This window comes from Ascaphus truei, chromosome 2, assembly GCF_040206685.1.
Source record: "Ascaphus truei isolate aAscTru1 chromosome 2, aAscTru1.hap1, whole genome shotgun sequence".
Classification (NCBI taxonomy): domain Eukaryota; kingdom Metazoa; phylum Chordata; class Amphibia; order Anura; family Ascaphidae; genus Ascaphus; species Ascaphus truei.
The window spans coordinates 472881097-472900270 of NC_134484.1; the positions used below are offsets into that span (position 1 = coordinate 472881097).

The window sequence follows — 19174 nt, forward strand, 5'->3', positions numbered from 1 at the left end:
AAAGAACCATTAATGATAGAGGAAAAAGAAAAGTGAAGGCACTGTTAGTTGATAAAGGAATTGATATAAATATTTAATCAATTTGGATACAAAGTGTTAAGATTATATATCCAGAAGGATTCTCTCCGGGAGAGGTCAATCAGCCTATTACCCCCTCTCTAATTGGGAGACATTGATTCTATCCCCAAATATGATAGACCAGTTGGATCAGATTTATGATGCTTTTTAAAATGTAAAGAGACATTATGGGTTTCTAAACCCATAATAAAGTTTCTGATATGCTCTAAAATCCATACCCTTAAGGGTCTTGTGGTTCTTCCCAAGTACTGAAGACTGCAAAGACATAGTAGAAAGAAGGGATCTATGCTTCTGCCCTATTGGACACCGGTTCTCAGATAACCATCTTTTACCAATCCTTCTACGGTCTCCATCTGCACCATCTGCCATTTGAATCAGCCAAGACCATGACTCTATGGGCCTACGCAGCCAGGATTACCCTATAGACGGAGTGATCAAGGTGCGGATGGACATACCCCAACTTAATACCAACATGACACCCCATGGAGGTGGAAGCACTGGTGTGTCCTGAGCCCAGGTAACACCCGAATTCATCCATCATATTGGGAACCAATGCCGATGTGGTGCGATCCTTAGTCCGGGCGTTCCTTAAAGAAGCGGGAGAGATGTCCTTGTCCTCTATGAAGATTCATCCTGCCTTCATGGAGGAGTGCCACCGGATCTCAGCCCAAGAACGCTGCGGCCGTTTTTTCAATCTAGAAAAGAGAGTGACCGAAATCCCGCCAGGGGGAGTACGACATATGATAGCCGAGACCAGCTACCCCAGTGATGATGGAAGTGTTTGGTACATCTCGCTGGAGTCCACGCCCGAAGAGGATGAGAAAAAAGGCTGAAAGGTGGTGCCGGAGGTAAGGGAGTGGAAGTCTAAGTTTCCTCCTCAGTTCACCGTGTCCATCCAGAATGCCTCTCTGCACCCTGTCCATCTGGATTTCAAACAAGAACTGGGTAAAATATACCCTGTGACTGACGTAAAACCCTTGGCCCACTTGAACGTGGCGTCCGTGCAAGAGACTGACCCGGTGCTACAATTCAATCTCAGGGATTCATCCATACCGGCGGAATGAAAGAAATGCCTTCATACGAGACTGATGGAACAGAAGGAAGTATTCTCCACCACTGAGATGGACGTGGGCTGTACTAAAAGCGCTCACCACACCATTCAATTAAGTGATACCACACCCTTCCGTGAATGATCTAGGCGAATAGCCCCTCGGGACGTGGACGATGTCCGGGATATCTTGAAAGATATAAAGAGCACTGGCATCATAGCCGAATCCCGCAGCACCTATGCCTCACCCATAGTGGTGGTGTGGAAGAAAATGGGTCTGTAAGTTTATGTGTAGACTACCGCACCTTAAATCGCCGGACTGTCTATATACCCTATATACCCTACCCAGGATTAAGGAGATCCTCAGCACATTGTCAGGAAGTCAGTGATTCAGCGTACTGGATCTGCGGTTTGGGAACTACCAGGTCCCCATGAGCCCTGAGCATCAAGAGAAAACGCCGTTCATCTGCCCGTTAGGATTCCATCAACTCACCCGGATGCCCCAAGACATCTGTGGAGCTCCCACCACTTTTCAACGACTGATGGGAAAAAAAACACAGGCGGTATGAATCCAAGAGAATGTCTAGTCTACTTGGATGACATTATCGTCTTTCAGCGGACGCTGGAAGAGCATGAGGAGCGTCTCCTGAAGGTCCTGGACCGGTTAAGACAGGAGGACTTGAAGTTGTCCCTCGATAAGTGCAAATTCTGCCGGTCCTCAGCCACTTACGTTGGTCATATCGTTTCCGCAGAAGGGGTGGCAACTGATCCCACCAAAGTGAAAGCGGTGGTAAACTGGCCTCGTCCGGAGAACTTGGTGGAGCTCCGCTCCTTTTTAGGATTCTGCGGATACTACAGGAGATTTGTCGAAGGATATGCGTGCATCTCCAAGGCTCTGAATAGTTTACTGAAGATCTATCCGAGGATCACCGTCAGAGAGCTATGAACCCAAAAACACCATTTGGGTGCAAAGTAGACCCCCGCCTGCGAGGAGGCTTTCCTGAAACTGAAGAAAAGACTTACCGAAGCCCCTGTTCTGGCCTATGCCGACCAAGACCAACCATATGTGTTGCACGTGGATGCCAGTTTTGATGGATTGGGCGCTGTGCTACACCAGAAATATCCTACGGGGCTCAGGCCTGTTGCATACGTAAGTCGCAGATAAACGTTGAGTGAGAAGAACTACCCGGTACATAAACTGGAGTTCCTGGCACTGAAGTGGGCCATCGTTGACAAGCTGCACGACTATATCTATGGGGTATCGTTTGAAATAAAGACCAACAACAATCCTATATCTTACCTATATCTTGACATCCGCCAAATTGGATGCCACTGGCCACAGATGGTTGGCTGCACTGTCGAACTACAGTTTCACGTTAAAATACAAGCCTGGTCCCAAGAACATTGGGGCCGATGCTCTGTCCAGAAGACCGGGACTAAACACAGACCCTGAGAATGAAGAATGGGAAGAAATCCCTGGTCCTGGGATTCGTGCCACGTGTTCTACAGCGGCCATATTAGAAGGGAAAGTAGCCATCACCGAACTTCGAGTGGTGGATTCTCTGGGATGTCGTCAACCCGATGCGCTTCCGGCAACATACGTTTATCCGGAGGCCTTGTCCATAGCAGGGGGATCTGTAATACGATGGAAGGATATCATTGAGGCTCAAATGGCCGATTCAGTGTGTGGTCCTCTGTGCCGGGCAGTTCAAAAACGAAATTCCACATTAATTAAGGGTGCCCCTGGGAATATGATTGCTATCCTCATGAAGGAATGAATGGGACACATTTCAAATGGACAATGGTCTGCATACAGAGTGGTCCCCTATCATAACCATCCGGATAGGAGACAGCTTGTGCTCCCAAGAAAACTGCAATATCTGGTGTTGAGGTCGTTGCATGACGACCATGGACATTTGGGCGTGGACAAAATGTTCGGGCTCCTAAGAGACCGGTTCTACTGGCCGAAAATGAGAGTCTGTGGAGAAACATTGCCAAAGATGCTTGAGGTGCATTCAGAGAAGAAAACTGCCTACACGAGCAGCCCCAATGGGCCATCTGAAAAGTTCCGGTCCCATGGACTTAGTGTGTATGGACTTTCTGTGTATAATGCCAGATTCCAGAGGAATTGGGTACATGCTGGTGGTAACCGATCACTATACCCGATATGCGCAGGCTTTCTCCGCTAAAGATCAAAAAGCTATAACGGTGGCTAAAGTATTGTGAGAAAGGTACATTATTCACTACGAATTGCCTAACCGGATGCATTCTGACCTGGGCCGCGACTTTGAGAGCAAACTCATCAAGGAGCTATTGAAGTTGCTACAGATCGAGAAATCTCAGACGACCACTTACCACCCTGAAGGTGATGCCTTACCTGAATGGTTCAATTGGACCTCTGCTTGATATGCTGGGTACCTTACGAGACACAGAAAAGATCAGTTGGAGCAAGCATGTAGAACACCTAGTGCATTCCTACAATTGCACCCGCATGAGTCCACTGGTTTCTCCCCATATTTTATGATGTTTGTCAGAGAAGCAAGGCTTCCTTCTGGGAATCTCTACTGATGGAGTGCCCAATGTGGCACACTACCAATACATTAAGAGACTAAAAGCCAATCTCCACAGAGCGTATCAGTTAGCTGAAGGGACCACCGCTAAGCTGAATCAAAATAATAAAAGGCGATACGACTGCAAGGTACGCCATCGAGAGCTTTGCCCTGGGGACAAGGTCCTTCTGAGAAATCTGGGAGTGCCAGGAAAACAGAAACTGGCTAACAGATGGAGTGAATGTCCTTCCGAAAACGATTCCCAGCTACCTGGGATTCCCGTATACTGAATAAAGGATTCAGAAGGCAGGATAAAAGTTTGGCATAGGAACCATCTACTGCCTATTCCTCAAATTTATGAGACTGATCAATCAGATCCCCCCACAAATATGCAAGTAGAAGATATGGAAGGTGCCAAAGAGGATCAGATTTCCGCTAAACAAGGGCCTATTTCTGGACCTAGCGATCCCATGCCTACACCGTCTGGTGCTGCTAACACGCCTCTAAATCCAGTATTCACCCCAAAAAGTGACAATGAGAATCGCTCTATGAGAAGGCCAGGGCTTCAAGCCGCTGGAAACCTCTCCAACCAAGAAGAAGATGAAGACTTCTCAGGATTAATAAACAGGCCGGTTCCAGAATTGAGAAAAAGCCAAAGCACTCGGCCCCCAATTAGAATGGCTTATGACTCAATAGGGCAGCCTCACTATGAGTCTCAGCAGACGTCTAGGGACAGATTTGCGTCAATAATGTCTGTATTGACAGAGGTATACAATGCCATTTAAAACTGCTGTGTTATAAAGTTTATGTTTTTCATTATATAAAGTTTGTGGGCTATAGTTTTTCATGCAGGGAGAGGCAGGGTAGTCTTCCGCACCTCTAGGGGCAGCTGATGCTGATAATCAGGAAGGTACCAACGTGCACCATCAAATACACCAGGGAGGGTAGCCTGCCCTCGCATACATTTGGGGTTACCTTGCTGGACATCTAACCTCCTGGGGTACCCAAGGGCATATGAGATACACTACAGGTTGTGTGCTGTTGTATTGACTGTATTACTGTATTTGTATCAGGAGGGACCTGCCGGTAAATACTGTAGTATTGTTTATCATTGCTGTTGTGGTTATTGAGGTATATGTTCCCGTGAGGAGCCATCCCACCTATGCTGGGATCCCCACGGGTGGCGGCGCTGCACCCAGCACCACCAAGCTCCCAATTAACGGAGGCCCAGGCCTCCTGGGAGCCTACAGGTTAACACCATAACGTAGTAGCATGCAAATCTCCCTTGGGGGGTGGGGCGGGGGGGGGACAGAGGGAATAGGTGTTACACCTATGTTACTAAAAAATGAATGAAACAACAATATGTTGGTTAGTGTTCAAACCAGTCCCAGTGAAAATGTGGTATATTCCAGTTCCAGAAAACTAATTCTTTGGAGTTGGCTGTGGCTTCTAGGTGATCTAGCCTGATCACATGGATACTTACAAAGAAAATATCTGTGTGTGTGTGTATATGTGTGTGTATATGTGTGTGTATATGTGTGTGTGTGTATATATATATATATATTTCCCAGAATCCCTTGCTGCAGTGGAAGTGCTGTATGCTGGGTGATAATGGGGAAAGGCGGGGTTGCAGACCTGCCTAAGACATGCAGATGAGCATACAGTTATATTTGCATATTTGCTTTCCTGTGGAGGGTTTTTGTCACTTTTTTTACTCACCATAACTTAACTCAGTATATATATATATATATATATATATAATATGTGTGTATATCTATATATATAAAATCGAATGGTTAGTGCTATCTGCGGTGAATCTGATTGGTCCTCAGCCTCTGGCCAATCAGATTCGTTTGTCTGACGTCACCCAACTGCCACTCTCTTCCCCCTCGGCGCCACACACACACACACACACCTCTCTCTCTCCGGTGCTCATCTCTCCCCTCCCGGCGCTCATCTCTCCCCTCCCGGCGCTCATCTCTCCCCTCCCGGCGCTCATCTCTCCCCTCCCGGCGCTCATCTCTCCCCTCCCTCCGCTCACCTCTCCCCTCCCTCCGCTCACCTCTCCCTCCCTCCCTCCGCTCACCTCTCCCTCCGCTCACCTCTCCCTCCCTCCCTCCGCTCACCTCCCCCTCCCTCCCTCCGCTCACCTCCCCCTCCCTCCCTCCGCTCACCTCTCCCTCCCTCCGCTCACCACTCCCTCCCGGCGCTCCGCTCATCTCCATCCCCGGCGGGGGAACAGGCCTAGGATGGCGGCGCCGGAAGGACCCCCTTCCTCCCTCGCGGCGACTAAGATCGGGGCGCCCGGAAGGACCCCCTTCCTCCCTCGCGGCGCCGAGTAAGAAGATGGCGGCGCCCGGAAGTAGAGGTAGGTGTCGCGTGTGTGTCGCTCTAGGTGACGTGTGTGTGTGTCACTGTGTGTGTGTGTGTGTGTGTGTGTGTGTGTGTATGTGTGTGTATGTGTGTGTATGTGTGTGTGACACTGTGTGTGTGTGTGTGTGTGTGTGTGTGTGTGTGTGTGTGTGTGTGTGTGTGTGTGTGTGTGTGTGTGTGTGTGTGTGTGTGTGACACTGTGTGTGTGTGTGTGTGTGTGTGTGTGACACTGTGTGTGTGTGTGTGTGTGTGACACTGTGTGTGTGTGTGACACTGTGTGTGTGTGTGACACTGTGTGTGTGTCACTGTGTGTGTGTGTGTCACTGTGTGTGTGTGTGACACTGTGTGTGTGTGTGTGTGTGTCGCTCTCCCCCTGCCTTTCACGCCCCCCTGCCATTCATGCCCCCCCTGCCTTTCACGCCCCCCCCTGCCTTTCACGCCCCCCCCTGCCTTTCACGCCCCCCTGCTTTTCACACCCCCCCCCTGCCTTTCACGCCCCCCCTCCTGCCTTTCACGCCCCCCCTCCTGCCTTTCACGCCCCCCCTCCTGCCTTTCTCGCCCCCCCCTGCCTTTCACGCTACCCCCTGCCTTTCACGCCCCCCTGCCTTTCACGCCCCCTGCCTTTCACGCCCCCCCCTGCCTTTCAAGCCCCCGCCCCCCCTGCCTTTCACGCCCCGCTGCCTTTCACGCCCACGCCCCCCCCTGCCTTTCACGCCCCCGCCCCCCCTGCCTTTCAGGCCCCCCCTGCCTTTCACACCCCCCCTGCCTTTCACGCCCCCCCCCTTGCCTTTCACGCCCCCCCCTTGCCTTTCACACCCCCCCTGCCTTTCACGCCCCTCCCCCCTGCCTTTCACGCCCCCCCCTCCTGCCTTTCACGCCCCCCCTCCTGCCTTTCACGCCCCCCCTCCCTGCCTCCGGGCAACGCCGGGTATATCAGCTAGTGTGTGTATATATATATATGTGTATATATATATGTGTATATATATATATATATGTGTATATATATTGACGAAGTTGAGACATTAGGGGGTCTGGCATAACAACATAACACCATTTAGGATGAAGCCATTTTGTGTGAATATTTCAATCCGCCATCTTGTCTTGTCTTTGTGAGTCTAATTTCTGTGTTTCATTTCTGTATAAACAAATGTGTGAAGCAGAGAAGGAATGTTTTCGCTCTTATTGACTCTTCCTCATCCAATCAGCTTCAAATTGAAAGTGTAAACAGGCTAAAAGTTATGAGAACCCATGAGAAGTTTAGATTCTTGCAGTAGAATTTATTCTCATAACATATTGCTAGGCGACAGAATAGGCACATCCCATTTAACCCCAGAATGGTTTCTAGCTGACAGGTAGTTATACAATATTGTTATGTATTACAAAATGACATCAGCTTTAGTATTGTTATGTATTACAAAATGAGGTAATGTTTAGTGACGTGCAAGCCCCCCCATAAAGGGGTGGAGCTTTAGGATTTAGGGTATAAATATATGGCATATCGTGTTATTATTTAGAGAGCTTTTGTTTTGAAGCTGTCTCCGTTGTGCACTTGACTTGAATAAATTCACGTGTTATTCTGTTTCAAAATAACCTCAGACTGTGTTTTTTATTTACGCTTTCCACAGATGGCGCCCGAATAGGGACTCAATATCATCGGAATCGAGCACCCGGATGAAACACTCCTCCATCACTCAAACCTGAGCTCACATATGAATCAAGGTAAGGCTACCTGCATTTTTTAGACAAACAGCCTGATTAAATAGTTTTGAGTGGTGCGGGGAGCTGATTTTTGAACGGTGTCTTATCTGATGTGACGAGTAAGAATCCCTAGCAGTTTCACGTGAATTTATTGTTCTCTGTTCCTGTGTTCATTTTGGAGTGTAGGAGTTGTTGGGAGTTGTTGGGGGCTAAGGTAAGAGTCCCGTTAAAGGTTTTGGTGTTTTGGTGATGAAAGTGAGTGTTTTTGTGCTTAAAGGGATTGTTTTCAGACCGTCCTGGGTTGTGATAAATATTTTTGTTGTCGGAGCAGGACGGGTCCCTGATTGTACATTTGCTCTGTTTTGTCATTTACTTACCAAGTGAGTTATTCATGGAGATCTGGTTAGAAGGTCTTATCTGTATCCATGTTATAAAAGTATAAGGTTTATCAGGACTGGGTTGGACCCGCTGAAGTGATTCAAGTTTTTCTTTGGTATAGTTATGGTGAGAAAATGTGATTGGGGAACAGTCTCGTGACAGGTCCTTATCTGCATATTTACACTATTCAGAACAATAACATGCCAAAAGAGTTGTACGTAATCAGCTTGCGTTGATTATTGTAACGCTAAATTGTACAGGTCAATTAACAGTTGATTGCTGTAGCCGAAGTATTGTACAGGTCAATTAAATTTGATTTCTGTAACCGAAGAAGTATTGTACAGGTCAATTAAATTTGATTTCTGTAACAGGGGAATAATGGGAAACCAAAAATTCTCAAAGGATTGTGTGTCTGCAGACGAAAATAATGAAGAATGAATACAGAGAACGAAAAGAGACAATATAAATATTTTGTTGGCCAGTGAATGGCACTGTTTGTACTATTATCAACTAATTGCGCAGATGTTTAAATGAAAGAGGGGTCTTTTTCTGTGGGATTGATAAGCTCAGGGAGCGCCGTCTCGTGTGTTTTTGAATCCCACAGGGAAACATACCTTACGTTAATATGGGACAAAAGAATTATGTTGAGGGACAGAAGGGTCCCGCTGTATTAATTTTTACTATTGCCAGGACAGAAGTTAATATAATAACAAGTGAAAAAGAAAGTGAATAGGAAAGAAATAGCAAGTGAATTTGCCGATAGATAATTAAGGCCTATGTGGTGTTGAGGAAGTAGAGGGTTATTTTTATGAAAAGTTTATATGCAGAAATTGGGATACAATTAGAGACTGTGTGTATATTGTTTGGAAGGGACAGAAATTGTTTGGAAGGGACATAAAGTGTTATAAGTGTAAAAAGGTAGGACATGTTGCCAGTAATTGCAGAGCAGCCCTAAGAGAGAGAGTAGAAGAAAAAGAATGGAATTGAAAAGATTTGTTCGTACTGGCCACACGAATAGGTCTTTTGAACCAGAAAATATTCTTTTTCCTTCTGTTCTAATGGCAACTAGAAAGAGAATAAAAGCAGGTTATTTATATGAGAAGCTGATTCGCTGTGTAGGAGAGAAGTTTGTGTCTATGTTCTTTGGGTGTCTGTATTGTGTGTGTTCTGTATTGTGTGTAACCAGTAAAAACACATGGAATATTTTGTGTTTAAAAATATGGGTAAAAGCTCATAAGCATTGTTTGAAGTATATATTGTATTGTATGTTTTCATGTATAGAACGCCATTAATAGGCTCAGCGCTTCACAGGAGTGGTGCATGTCGTAATCATATAGTTATCAAATGGTAAAGGTAAGAGGTCATAGAATAAGTGATCCAGACATAAAAGTAAAAGTTGAGCAAAGAGAAGTCACTGCTCTGAGGAGCTTACAATCTACTTGGTAGGTAGGGAGAGCATACAGAAACAGTAGGACTTGATTAGAAGCCAGGAGAGGAATTTCAGGAGGGGAAACGCAGAATCAGAGTTTAAAGAGTAGAGTGATTCTCGCAGCAGCGTTTGGGATAGATAGTAGGGAAGACAGGTGAAAGTCAGGAAGCTGGGATAGCAGGGGATTACAGTAATCAAGAGGGGAGAGAATGAGGGTCTGAATCAGAGTTTTAATAGTTGAGCAACAGAGGAACAGGTGTATCTTTGTGATATTGTGGAGGAAAAAGCGACAGTTATAGAAATGTTTTGAATGAAAGAGGAGAATATGAGAGAGGAGTTGAGGGAGTAACCCCTAAGCAGCGTGCTTGAGCTACTGGATGGAAGATTCAAGAGTAATGTGGAAGGAGATAATAGGGTCAGGTTTGGGAGGAAGTATGAGGAACTCTGTTTTTGCCATGTTTAATTTAAGGCGAAAGAGGATCTTCCAGGATGAGATAACAGAGAGACATTCAGAAACTTAGGTTTGTATGGCAGGTGTAAGGTCAGGGGTTGAAAAGTAAATGAGGGTGTTGTCAGCATAGAGGTGATATTTAAACCTAAGAGATGTTATTAGGTCACCTAGAGAGAGTGTGTACAGAGAAAAGAGAAGAGTGTGGTCCACAGAGGCAAATGCTTCAGAGAGGTGGAGTAATAGGAGCAGAGTGTGATGACCTCTGTCTTGGGCAGCATGTAATTCATGAGTTATTTTAGTGAGAATTGTCTCCGTGGAGGGAGCAGTGCAGAAGTCAGATTGTAGAGGGTTAAGGAGAGAATGGGTGTGAGAAAATGGAGCAAGCAGGAGAATGCAAGACAAGTTCAGTAGTTAGAAAGAGAGGTAGGGTCAAGCTTGCTATTTTTGAGTCATGGTATAACTATTACATGTTTGAAGGAGAATGGAAATGTAGCAGATTAGAGGGAGAAGAGGAGATCAACAGTGATGGTGACACTCTTTTGAGACAGTGGAAAAAGAGTCAAGGAAAGCAGGTAGAGAGTTGGAAGCAAAGTAGGATAGGAGGAAGAAGAGGGAATGTTCTGGTGTATGGATTAAACCTCTTTCTTAAAAATAGTCAGCAAAAGTCCTGGGGTGAGATGAAGGAAGAATTTGTGTGGGGTAGACTTATGAGTGTTGATTAATGGAAAGAAATAGGTTTGTGTAGCTTGAGAAAGGACAGAATTGCAACAGGATAGCATAAATTTGTAGTGAATTAAATTAGTGAAACTATGAAAGTTCATACAGAAGGCATTAAAGAGAACTGAGTGGAGGGAGATAGCATGAGCGTGTGGCGTTATTTGTGTGTTAAGAAGTTATATGAACCTCAGCTATATAAAGGCCCGTTGGTTAATTTTTGAAAGGTCATAAAAAATGTAGTCCTTAGGGCTCTGGATAAAGCTCCATGTATTTAAACTTTAAGCAAAAGTTCCAATCCAATAATAATTATTTTTAGGAGGAAGCGGTGGTGTGTCATTATCTTATCTTTTCAGGGTCAATTGGCGAAACGCCCAGAAACAAAATGGCTCTTTGCCCGGAAACAAGTCTTATAGAAAATATTTTTTCTTTAGTCAGATGAATATGCAGAGTGTCTTTAAAATGATAAAGCTGACCGTGTGCTCAGCACTGTGCAAAGAGATTATATAAAGCAAGACATTAGTGTGAAGTCTTATACAAAATCATTTGTCTATTAACTGAATATGTGATATATTTTATAATTTTTAACCATTTATTTTTCCATTGGTGTTCTATTTTATTATAAGAAGTAGTTATTGTTAAAATATTTTTAGAATGTTTTGCCAAAGTGGTGCATTTGGAGTCACCTCTCGTTTTTGGATATGTTCTAGGTATAGAGTTAAAGGACAGGTGATATATAGTGGCAAATACAGTTACATAAGTGAGCAGAGTATATATTATATGCAAGGCATTTCACATTTTAGCAGAATAGTTACAATGGAGTGTTTGGGGTGGAGGCCTGACTGGAATTGGCTAGGGGTATTTGTCTTAGTATAGTAATTGTTTAATTGGGAGTGAACACATTTTTGTCCATGACTTTGGATAGTAGTGTATTGCAATGTATGACTTTATATATATAGCGTCAAAAATGTTCTCAGCACTTCATAAAGAATACAGTAGAGGGAATTATGATAGAATAGTAAGTGCAGCAAAATCAGACAATAGGAAAGGAAATCCCTGCCCTTAAGAGCTTACAATCTAAGGTTTAAGGGAATTTACAGAGATAGCAGGTGAGGGAATAAGTGCTGTAGATGGCAGTGCTTGGCCACAATGGGTGTGGTAGGAGTGACTGTGTGTGAAATAATAGCCATGAGTGCAGGCTATTGGGATGTTTAATTTGTGGGGAAAGTTTTAAGGTTAGTTAGTATTTTATGAAAAGGTTGATACCATTTGCATCGGAGGAGATGATAGTGAGGCATGAATGAGAGCAAGTGTGTATTGGGAGAAGAGATATTGGTCTGTAGTTTGAGACAGTGTTTTTGTCCCCACTTTTGAAGATTGGGACAGCTCTGGTAGTTTTCCAGGTCTTAGGGATATGGCCTGTAGACAGGATAGAGTTGATTATGGAAGCAATTGGTTTGACAATGACTGAGGCCCAAAGCCTTAGGAACTTAGATTGTAGTACAGTAAAGTCCACATTAGCTGCTTAGTTTTAAATATGAGGAGCATTAATAGGAGATACCTCTGTCTATATGTGGATGCTAAGACAGGAGTAAACACATTGATACAAGAATTTAGACCTAGGTATAAATTATCTCCCTATGAGACACTTATGGGATGACTTATGACTATCAGTAGTTCAAAGGAACAAATTAAGGACCATCTATTGGTAATAAAACAATTAATAAGTATTGTATGCCACTAATATATTTTTTGAGTCTCTCTAGGCATAAGGTATGATAAAAGTGCACCTACACGAGACGAAGTTAAAGGTCAAGTAGTTCCTAAACGAGCATGCTCTTCATCCCAGATGAAAGGGCCCATACTAACCACCAATACAGCAATTAAAGTGGCAGAGTTCTTTCCCTGGACCCAAAGTACAGTAAAGCTCATTCCAGCTCCACCAAAGACCAAAGTCATCTAAAGCACAGCCGCATCAAGTTAACGTCTTGCCGAGTCAAAACTCTAACCGTTAACCAACGAGGAAAATAAGATACCAGGCAGAGGCCTGGTCTTATCAGGAACATTTCATTTTTTCAAAGACTCAAAACATTCTATTTTTTAGAGACTCAATATTCCTGATTTCTATCAGAACATTTCATTTTTCAGAGACTCAATATTTTTATTTTTTAGAGTGTGTTTAAGTTAGAAATTTAAGGTGTATGTAGAAATGAGCCTTGATGGGAGGATTGGTTTCCTGGAAGTGAGGCTTGTGAAAACTCTTGTATGTGTTTTGGCAGTACTCATCACTCTCTATGTATGTGTCATATGCAGCAAAACTTTGATCCAGAAGTGTGTTGCACCTCCAACGAGAGGAGGGGGTCACCCAGGGGGTGTGTCAGCCACAAGGATAGGATCATAAGTCAGCCATGTTGACCATCGCAGACATTGTCTGTTCTGATATTCAGAGTGAATGATGTATACAATGCGTGCAGGGGTGAGGATCATGCATTTCGCTTCCACAGATACCAAACCCCTTCAATTCTCAGTAATAGCTGAAAGTATATGATGATAGAGAAAGATGCAATTTCCTTTATCTAGCAACTGCATATCCAAAGAAAGGTTGCTTGCATAAAATAAGGTTTTTAGTATTATGTGTATAATTTCTGTATTTTCCCATTTTTTAAGGGAACCTCTTTAAAGGGTGTATCACACACTAGGAACAAGAATCAATTTATGGGTCAAGTGTCTCCACCAACCAATGAAACCTGTGTAAAAATGTATGTTCAGTCAGATAACAATTTACAGGAAGGATGTGGCCTTAATTTTGCAGTTTTTAATTTCATCATTAAACCAAGAACAGGTTCAGATCAGGCTTATGGCCTTACAAAATAGAATGGTTTTAGATTATATTTTAGCATCAAAAGGAGGTGTATATGCCCTAATTAAAGAACAATGTTGTGTTTTCATCCAAGATCAGAGTGGCAAGGTACAACATGAGTTAGATAAGATAGGAGAAATTCAAGAAAGACTTAGGAAGGAAGGTGACACAGACTGGGACCTTTTGGGGCTGACTGGATAGGTGGGATCACTAGGAGCGAAATTTTTGAATGCGGTAATGTGTGCGAGTGTGATACTCGTTGTCATCTATGTTTGTGTTACGTTTGTCAAAGGCATGATCCACAAATATGCAACCCCCTCTGCAGATATGATGCCATTGTTTGCTGAAACAATCTACAGCAGTCCCTTGAAGAAAGAAGATGCCAAGTACAATGTTCTAACTCCGGAAAAGAATTTGGCTATAACGCCATACTACGAGACTATGACTACATTTGGCAGGCACCCTCTTGCACTGTCCTACACCCTCAAGCAACATTATGAAATGATGGAGCACCCTTGTGCCTCCCAACGTGTTTCTGGACTAAAATCATACCAATAATTCTCAAAAAACAATGTTTTAAAGAATCAGAGGGGGGACTGACGAAGTTGAGACATTAGGGGGTCTGGCATAACAACATAACACCATTTAGGATGAAGCCATTTTGTGTGAATATTTCAATCCGCCATCTTGTCTTGTCTTTGTGAGTCTAATTTCTGTGTTTCATTTCTGTATAAACAAATGTGTGAAGCAGAGAAGGAATGTTTTCGCTCTTATTGACTCTTCCTCATCCAATCAGCTTCAAATTGAAAGTGTAAACAGGCTAAAAGTTATGAGAACCCATGAGATAAGTTTAGATTCTTGCAGTAGAATTTATTCTCATAACATATTGCTAGGCGACAGAATAGGCACATCCCATTTAACCCCAGAATGGTTTCTAGCTGACAGGTAGTTATACAATATTGTTATGTATTACAAAATGACATCAGCTTTAGTATTGTTATGTATTACAAAATGAGGTAATGTTTAGTGACGTGCAAGCCCCCCCATAAAGGGGTGGAGCTTTAGGATTTAGGGTATAAATATATGGCATATCGTGTTATTATTTAGAGAGAGCTTTTGTTTTGAAGCTGTCTCCGTTGTGCACTTGACTTGAATAAATTCACGTGTTATTCTGTTTCAAAATAACCTCAGACTGTGTTTTTTATTTACGCTTTCCACAATATATATATATATATATATAAAACAAAACAGAGAGCGCACGCCCCATAGTGTAACACTGTAACATTTAATGTAGGGAAGATTACACTATGGGGCGTGCGCTCTCTGTTTTGTTTTTCTCATAGATTTTGCTGTGGAATTGTTTTTTCCATGTGAGAGCTGCAGTGGACCCCTGGATCCTGTACATTGTCCTGTTGTTACCTGTCAGGACTCACCTTAGGGTTTGGAAATTGGACTTTGAATTTGTTATGTCATTTATTATTTTTTATGTAATTATTTATTCTAGTATGTAATATTATATCATTAATGGTTTTAATTTAGGGTATCTAGTATCATTTTTGCTAATCACATAGATTTTTGTTAATTTATTGGCGCTACTTTCTTTCCCTTTTCTCTCTATATATATATGTATGTAGTGTGTATATATATATGTATTTATTAGTGTATATATATATATGTGTATTAGTGTATATATATATATGTATTTGGGGAGGTGTGTGTGTGTATTTGGGGGGATAGTGTGTGTGTTTGAGGGGGTAGTGTGTGTGTTTTTGGGTGGTGTAGTGTGTGTGTGTGTGTTAAGGGGGGTATGTGTATTGGGGGGTAGTGTGAATGTGTGTATTTGGGGAGGTAGTGTGTGTATGTATGTATTGTGTATTTGTAAATGACAAACAGTTTGTGCAAAAAACAGTTTTGCACAGAAAAACAATGAAAAAAACTAAATAAAAGGGACTTACTATTGTGAGATGCATTTTATTCCCCCACATATTTTTTCCTTTCCCTAATTCTGATTAAAGTAAGTTTGTTGTATATTAATGCTTATACAGTATATACCTATTAGTGTGTATAGTACAGTATATGGATGTGTTTGAAGGGGTGTAATTGTCATGCATGTGTTGTGGCTCTCGGAATATATTGGACAAAAATGTTTTATAAAAATGTCTCTTCTTGTCTTAGACAAATCATGTACTGTATGCATTTTCTCATAATAACATGAAGCTTTTCATGCTATCTTGTTATTTTCCCTGGTATTGCAGACATTTTATTCCATTTTTTAAACACATTGAATAAAGACAACTGATGATGTAAGGGTACTTACCCCCAACAGGAAATGAATCTATTTCTCTCTTTATGGCACTCTGGTGATCTTCAGTGTTTGGCTCTTCTTTCTCTGACTTCATATCTACAACCACTGGAAAATCTGCCAAATAGAAAAGGAAAGTCCATTATGTAAAGCTGGGAGTGGGGGCTCTTCTTCCGATATCATCTCCTCTGATATTGGTACAATATAATAAAATCGGTCTTAAAGATATGTGTTACTCGCACATCAGACAGAAAATGACTTAAAGAGGCGAAGACATATTACAGTATATCTTCCCTGCTGGTGGTTCTATAAGAAAACAAAACTAATTCTTTGGGGTGTTTGATTCACATAACTGCAAAATAATCAGAAATTCCCTCCTTGCAGATTTCAAAGCCACCAAAATATTTCCTCTACTCACTTAACAAGTGTGGATCCATGCTGTTAGTGGGCAGTGCTGAGACACTGTAGGAGGTTCCTTGATTTATATTTTTGGGATGTCAGCTGTGCCTGTATAAACGAGAAACAGAAGAAATGTAATTAGTATGATCTGTTTTAGCATTTAGTATAAGCTTTGCTTTAAAACCCAAGGCTGCGAGGTGCCAGGTGCGACGGAGGCGTGGCTGTGATGTCACAAGGCTGAACAATTGAGGTTCGCCCTCATTTGGTTCAAACTTGGCACGTGACGCAGCAGTCGCGTGAAAACTCTAATGGATTTGTCTCCTCCAAATCCTGCCGCACCGTCGCGCTTCCAGGCGCACCACATTGCGGGCAGTATGGCCGGACAGCTTGACATAATGTTTTTGTTCATGCAGCGCGCGGTCACGCATACTATGGCCGCATCCTAAGGTTATTAACACAAAAGAAAAACCGCAAGAGTGAGAGAAGACAGAGGCACGAAAACTAACATGGTCTATCCACAAACAGGAACTAAATTTCAAACAGTGCAAAATTCATTTAGCATAATGAGATAGCACACATGGTATGTGTGTGTGTGTGTGTGAATATATATATATGCAGAAGCTGCAAAGGAAAGAGGGGGGTGAACCAGAGATGCAGTTCTTGTTCCATGACATATATATATATATATATATATATATATATATATATATATATATATATGTCATGGAACAAGAACTGCATCTCTGGTTCACCCCCCTCTTTCCTTTGCAGCTTCTGCCTGTCAGTTCTTATTTCAGCTGCATGGAGTTTGCATACACATACTGTGCCTGTGTGACATGTAACAATGTTGCATTTCTTGCCTCTGGGCATGAAATCAGTGAGCTGCTACTGCAGACTCTGAGATCCTCACCAGAATGGGCTAGTCTGCCCCACCTCATGTTTGTTCAAAGATAGTCTGTCCCAAGACTATTCCCTTACCCACATTGCCCCTCACTTCCTTTTCCACCCTGGAGACAGTGAGTACAGCACCCATCTCTGTTAATCTCCCATGGTGAGGCCATCTCTTTCTACCGGTTTCTAACTAAAAATCACCACTACACACCATCCACAAGTATCTGTATTCTGCTGCTTTTCCCAAAAAAGTGGAGGAAATATTATAGGACTTGGAGTGATTTAAAAGGGAGCTGAGTTAATGCTATCGGGGGCCATTCACACATCAATCGTGACCCTGGCTTCAGAATAGTAGAAAGAGGACCGTGTGCTTTGGGGACACACACAGAGGAGCTGCTACCCACAGCCTTTATGCTAAAGAAACAAGCAAGCAGCTTACACAGCAAATAAACGGCAGTCTCTCACCACCACTGTACAAGCATACTGCTCCACATTGCTACACAGAGCCACCAGCCTCTACACAGCAAACAACTACCGCTTTATGCAAAGACAAGTGAGCGGCCTTGCATTGCTAATAAGAACACAGAGCAGTCTCTGCAGACTGAAAAGCAGCAAACAGTTTACACTGCACAGCAGCTTTGCAGACAAACAGTGCTTCTTACACAAAACCTAATTGCCTTTCTCTGTCTGAATTCACCCTCTGCACAGCTACATAGTGAGGAGCCACCATCTCACCTACCCCTGCGCACGTCCCCACGGCTAGCGCCATCAAGGGCCACGCTACCGGACACCCGCCAGGACACGAGTCAGAGCCACCGGACACCTGTGAGTACAGCTACCCCTACGCTGCAGGACACCGCTCGGCATCATCTGAGATAGACGCCCATCGCTGACACAAGTAAAAGACCGCATGCCACACGCACTGGCTAAAGGCCTACACACACCTACAGCATGGCAGAACTCAGAGCCTCACCAGACATCAGGCAGGAGAGAGATCACTCAGACACAGAGACCGCTGCGCAACTGCAACAGGCAACTAAACGGGCAGTTACACTGACACAAAAGGCCAGCGAAAAATATGAGACTGACATTGAAGCGCACCGCGCTAAATTAGAGTTGGCCTGGGATACCATCACACTTGGGATATGCAATGTCGCTGGCGCTGGTAACTATGTACAACAGCTCGAGCAGGCAATACTCAATTGAAGATAGATCACTCGCGCTACCAAGCACTGTCACAGGCATATTTCACCTATCTAACAAGAACTAACACGGAAGATAGCATACGAGAGCGCGACCTACAAAAGGCGATTGACCTAGAACGTGATGGCATCGTGCAAACCGCCATCACGGAAGCTGAGAATAAGAGAAAGAACCTTTTGCAGTAGACCAAATCGCAGCGCTCATGCACATCCAGGCACTCATCAAGGTCAGCAAGATCAGCGCAATCTAACGCGTCGAGCGCAAGCGTTACCAAGGCGCGAGCCTCCGCAGAGGCCGCACGCGCCGGGGCCGAATATGGTTGGAGAGAGGCAGCCGTAAAGGCAGAAAGAGCGCGCATAGAAGAGGAGGAGCAGAACGCCGTCGCTGCCGCCGCCGCTACCAATGCCGCTACGCGTAGAAAGGCCGAATTGGACGCGGATCTAGAAGCTCTAAGCAAAGAGGAGGACGCCGCTGCCGCCATAGCCCAAGCCGAAGTCTTAGAAGCAGCTGCGAGACAGGACGGCGGGGAGCAACCGTACAGACGGATAGCCTCATAGGATCCAGCCCAACGCACTGAAGACTACGTAAGGAGCCTCTTCAGTGTAAATACCAGCGCACCATCTCAACATGGAGGGAGTGACTCCACAGACACCGAAGACTTGCTAGGTCCACGAGGAGCAGACGCTGCTCCGTCAGTGGTACTGTACATGCTGCTTGGGATAGCCACAGCCGCAACAGTGATCCACACGCCAGCGCGCACACGGATGCACTACAACAGGCTCGCCATCCAGGTACACCCAC

The 19174-nt window shown here is 44.0% G+C and overlaps 1 protein-coding gene across 1 annotated transcript in view; it reads right to left on the reverse strand.

The window, feature by feature from the left end:
* The window catches only part of LOC142488361 (uncharacterized), a 47489-nt gene that overhangs the window by 17190 nt on the left and 11125 nt on the right, over positions 1-19174 (reverse strand). Inside the window, exons 2-3 of the mRNA XM_075588792.1 lie at positions 16299-16387; positions 15896-15997 (exon numbers count right to left, since the gene is read on the reverse strand). Coding sequence (XP_075444907.1) covers positions 15896-15997; positions 16299-16317 — 121 coding nt within the window. The 5' untranslated portion in view covers positions 16318-16387. The remainder of the gene's footprint in view (positions 1-15895; positions 15998-16298; positions 16388-19174) is intronic.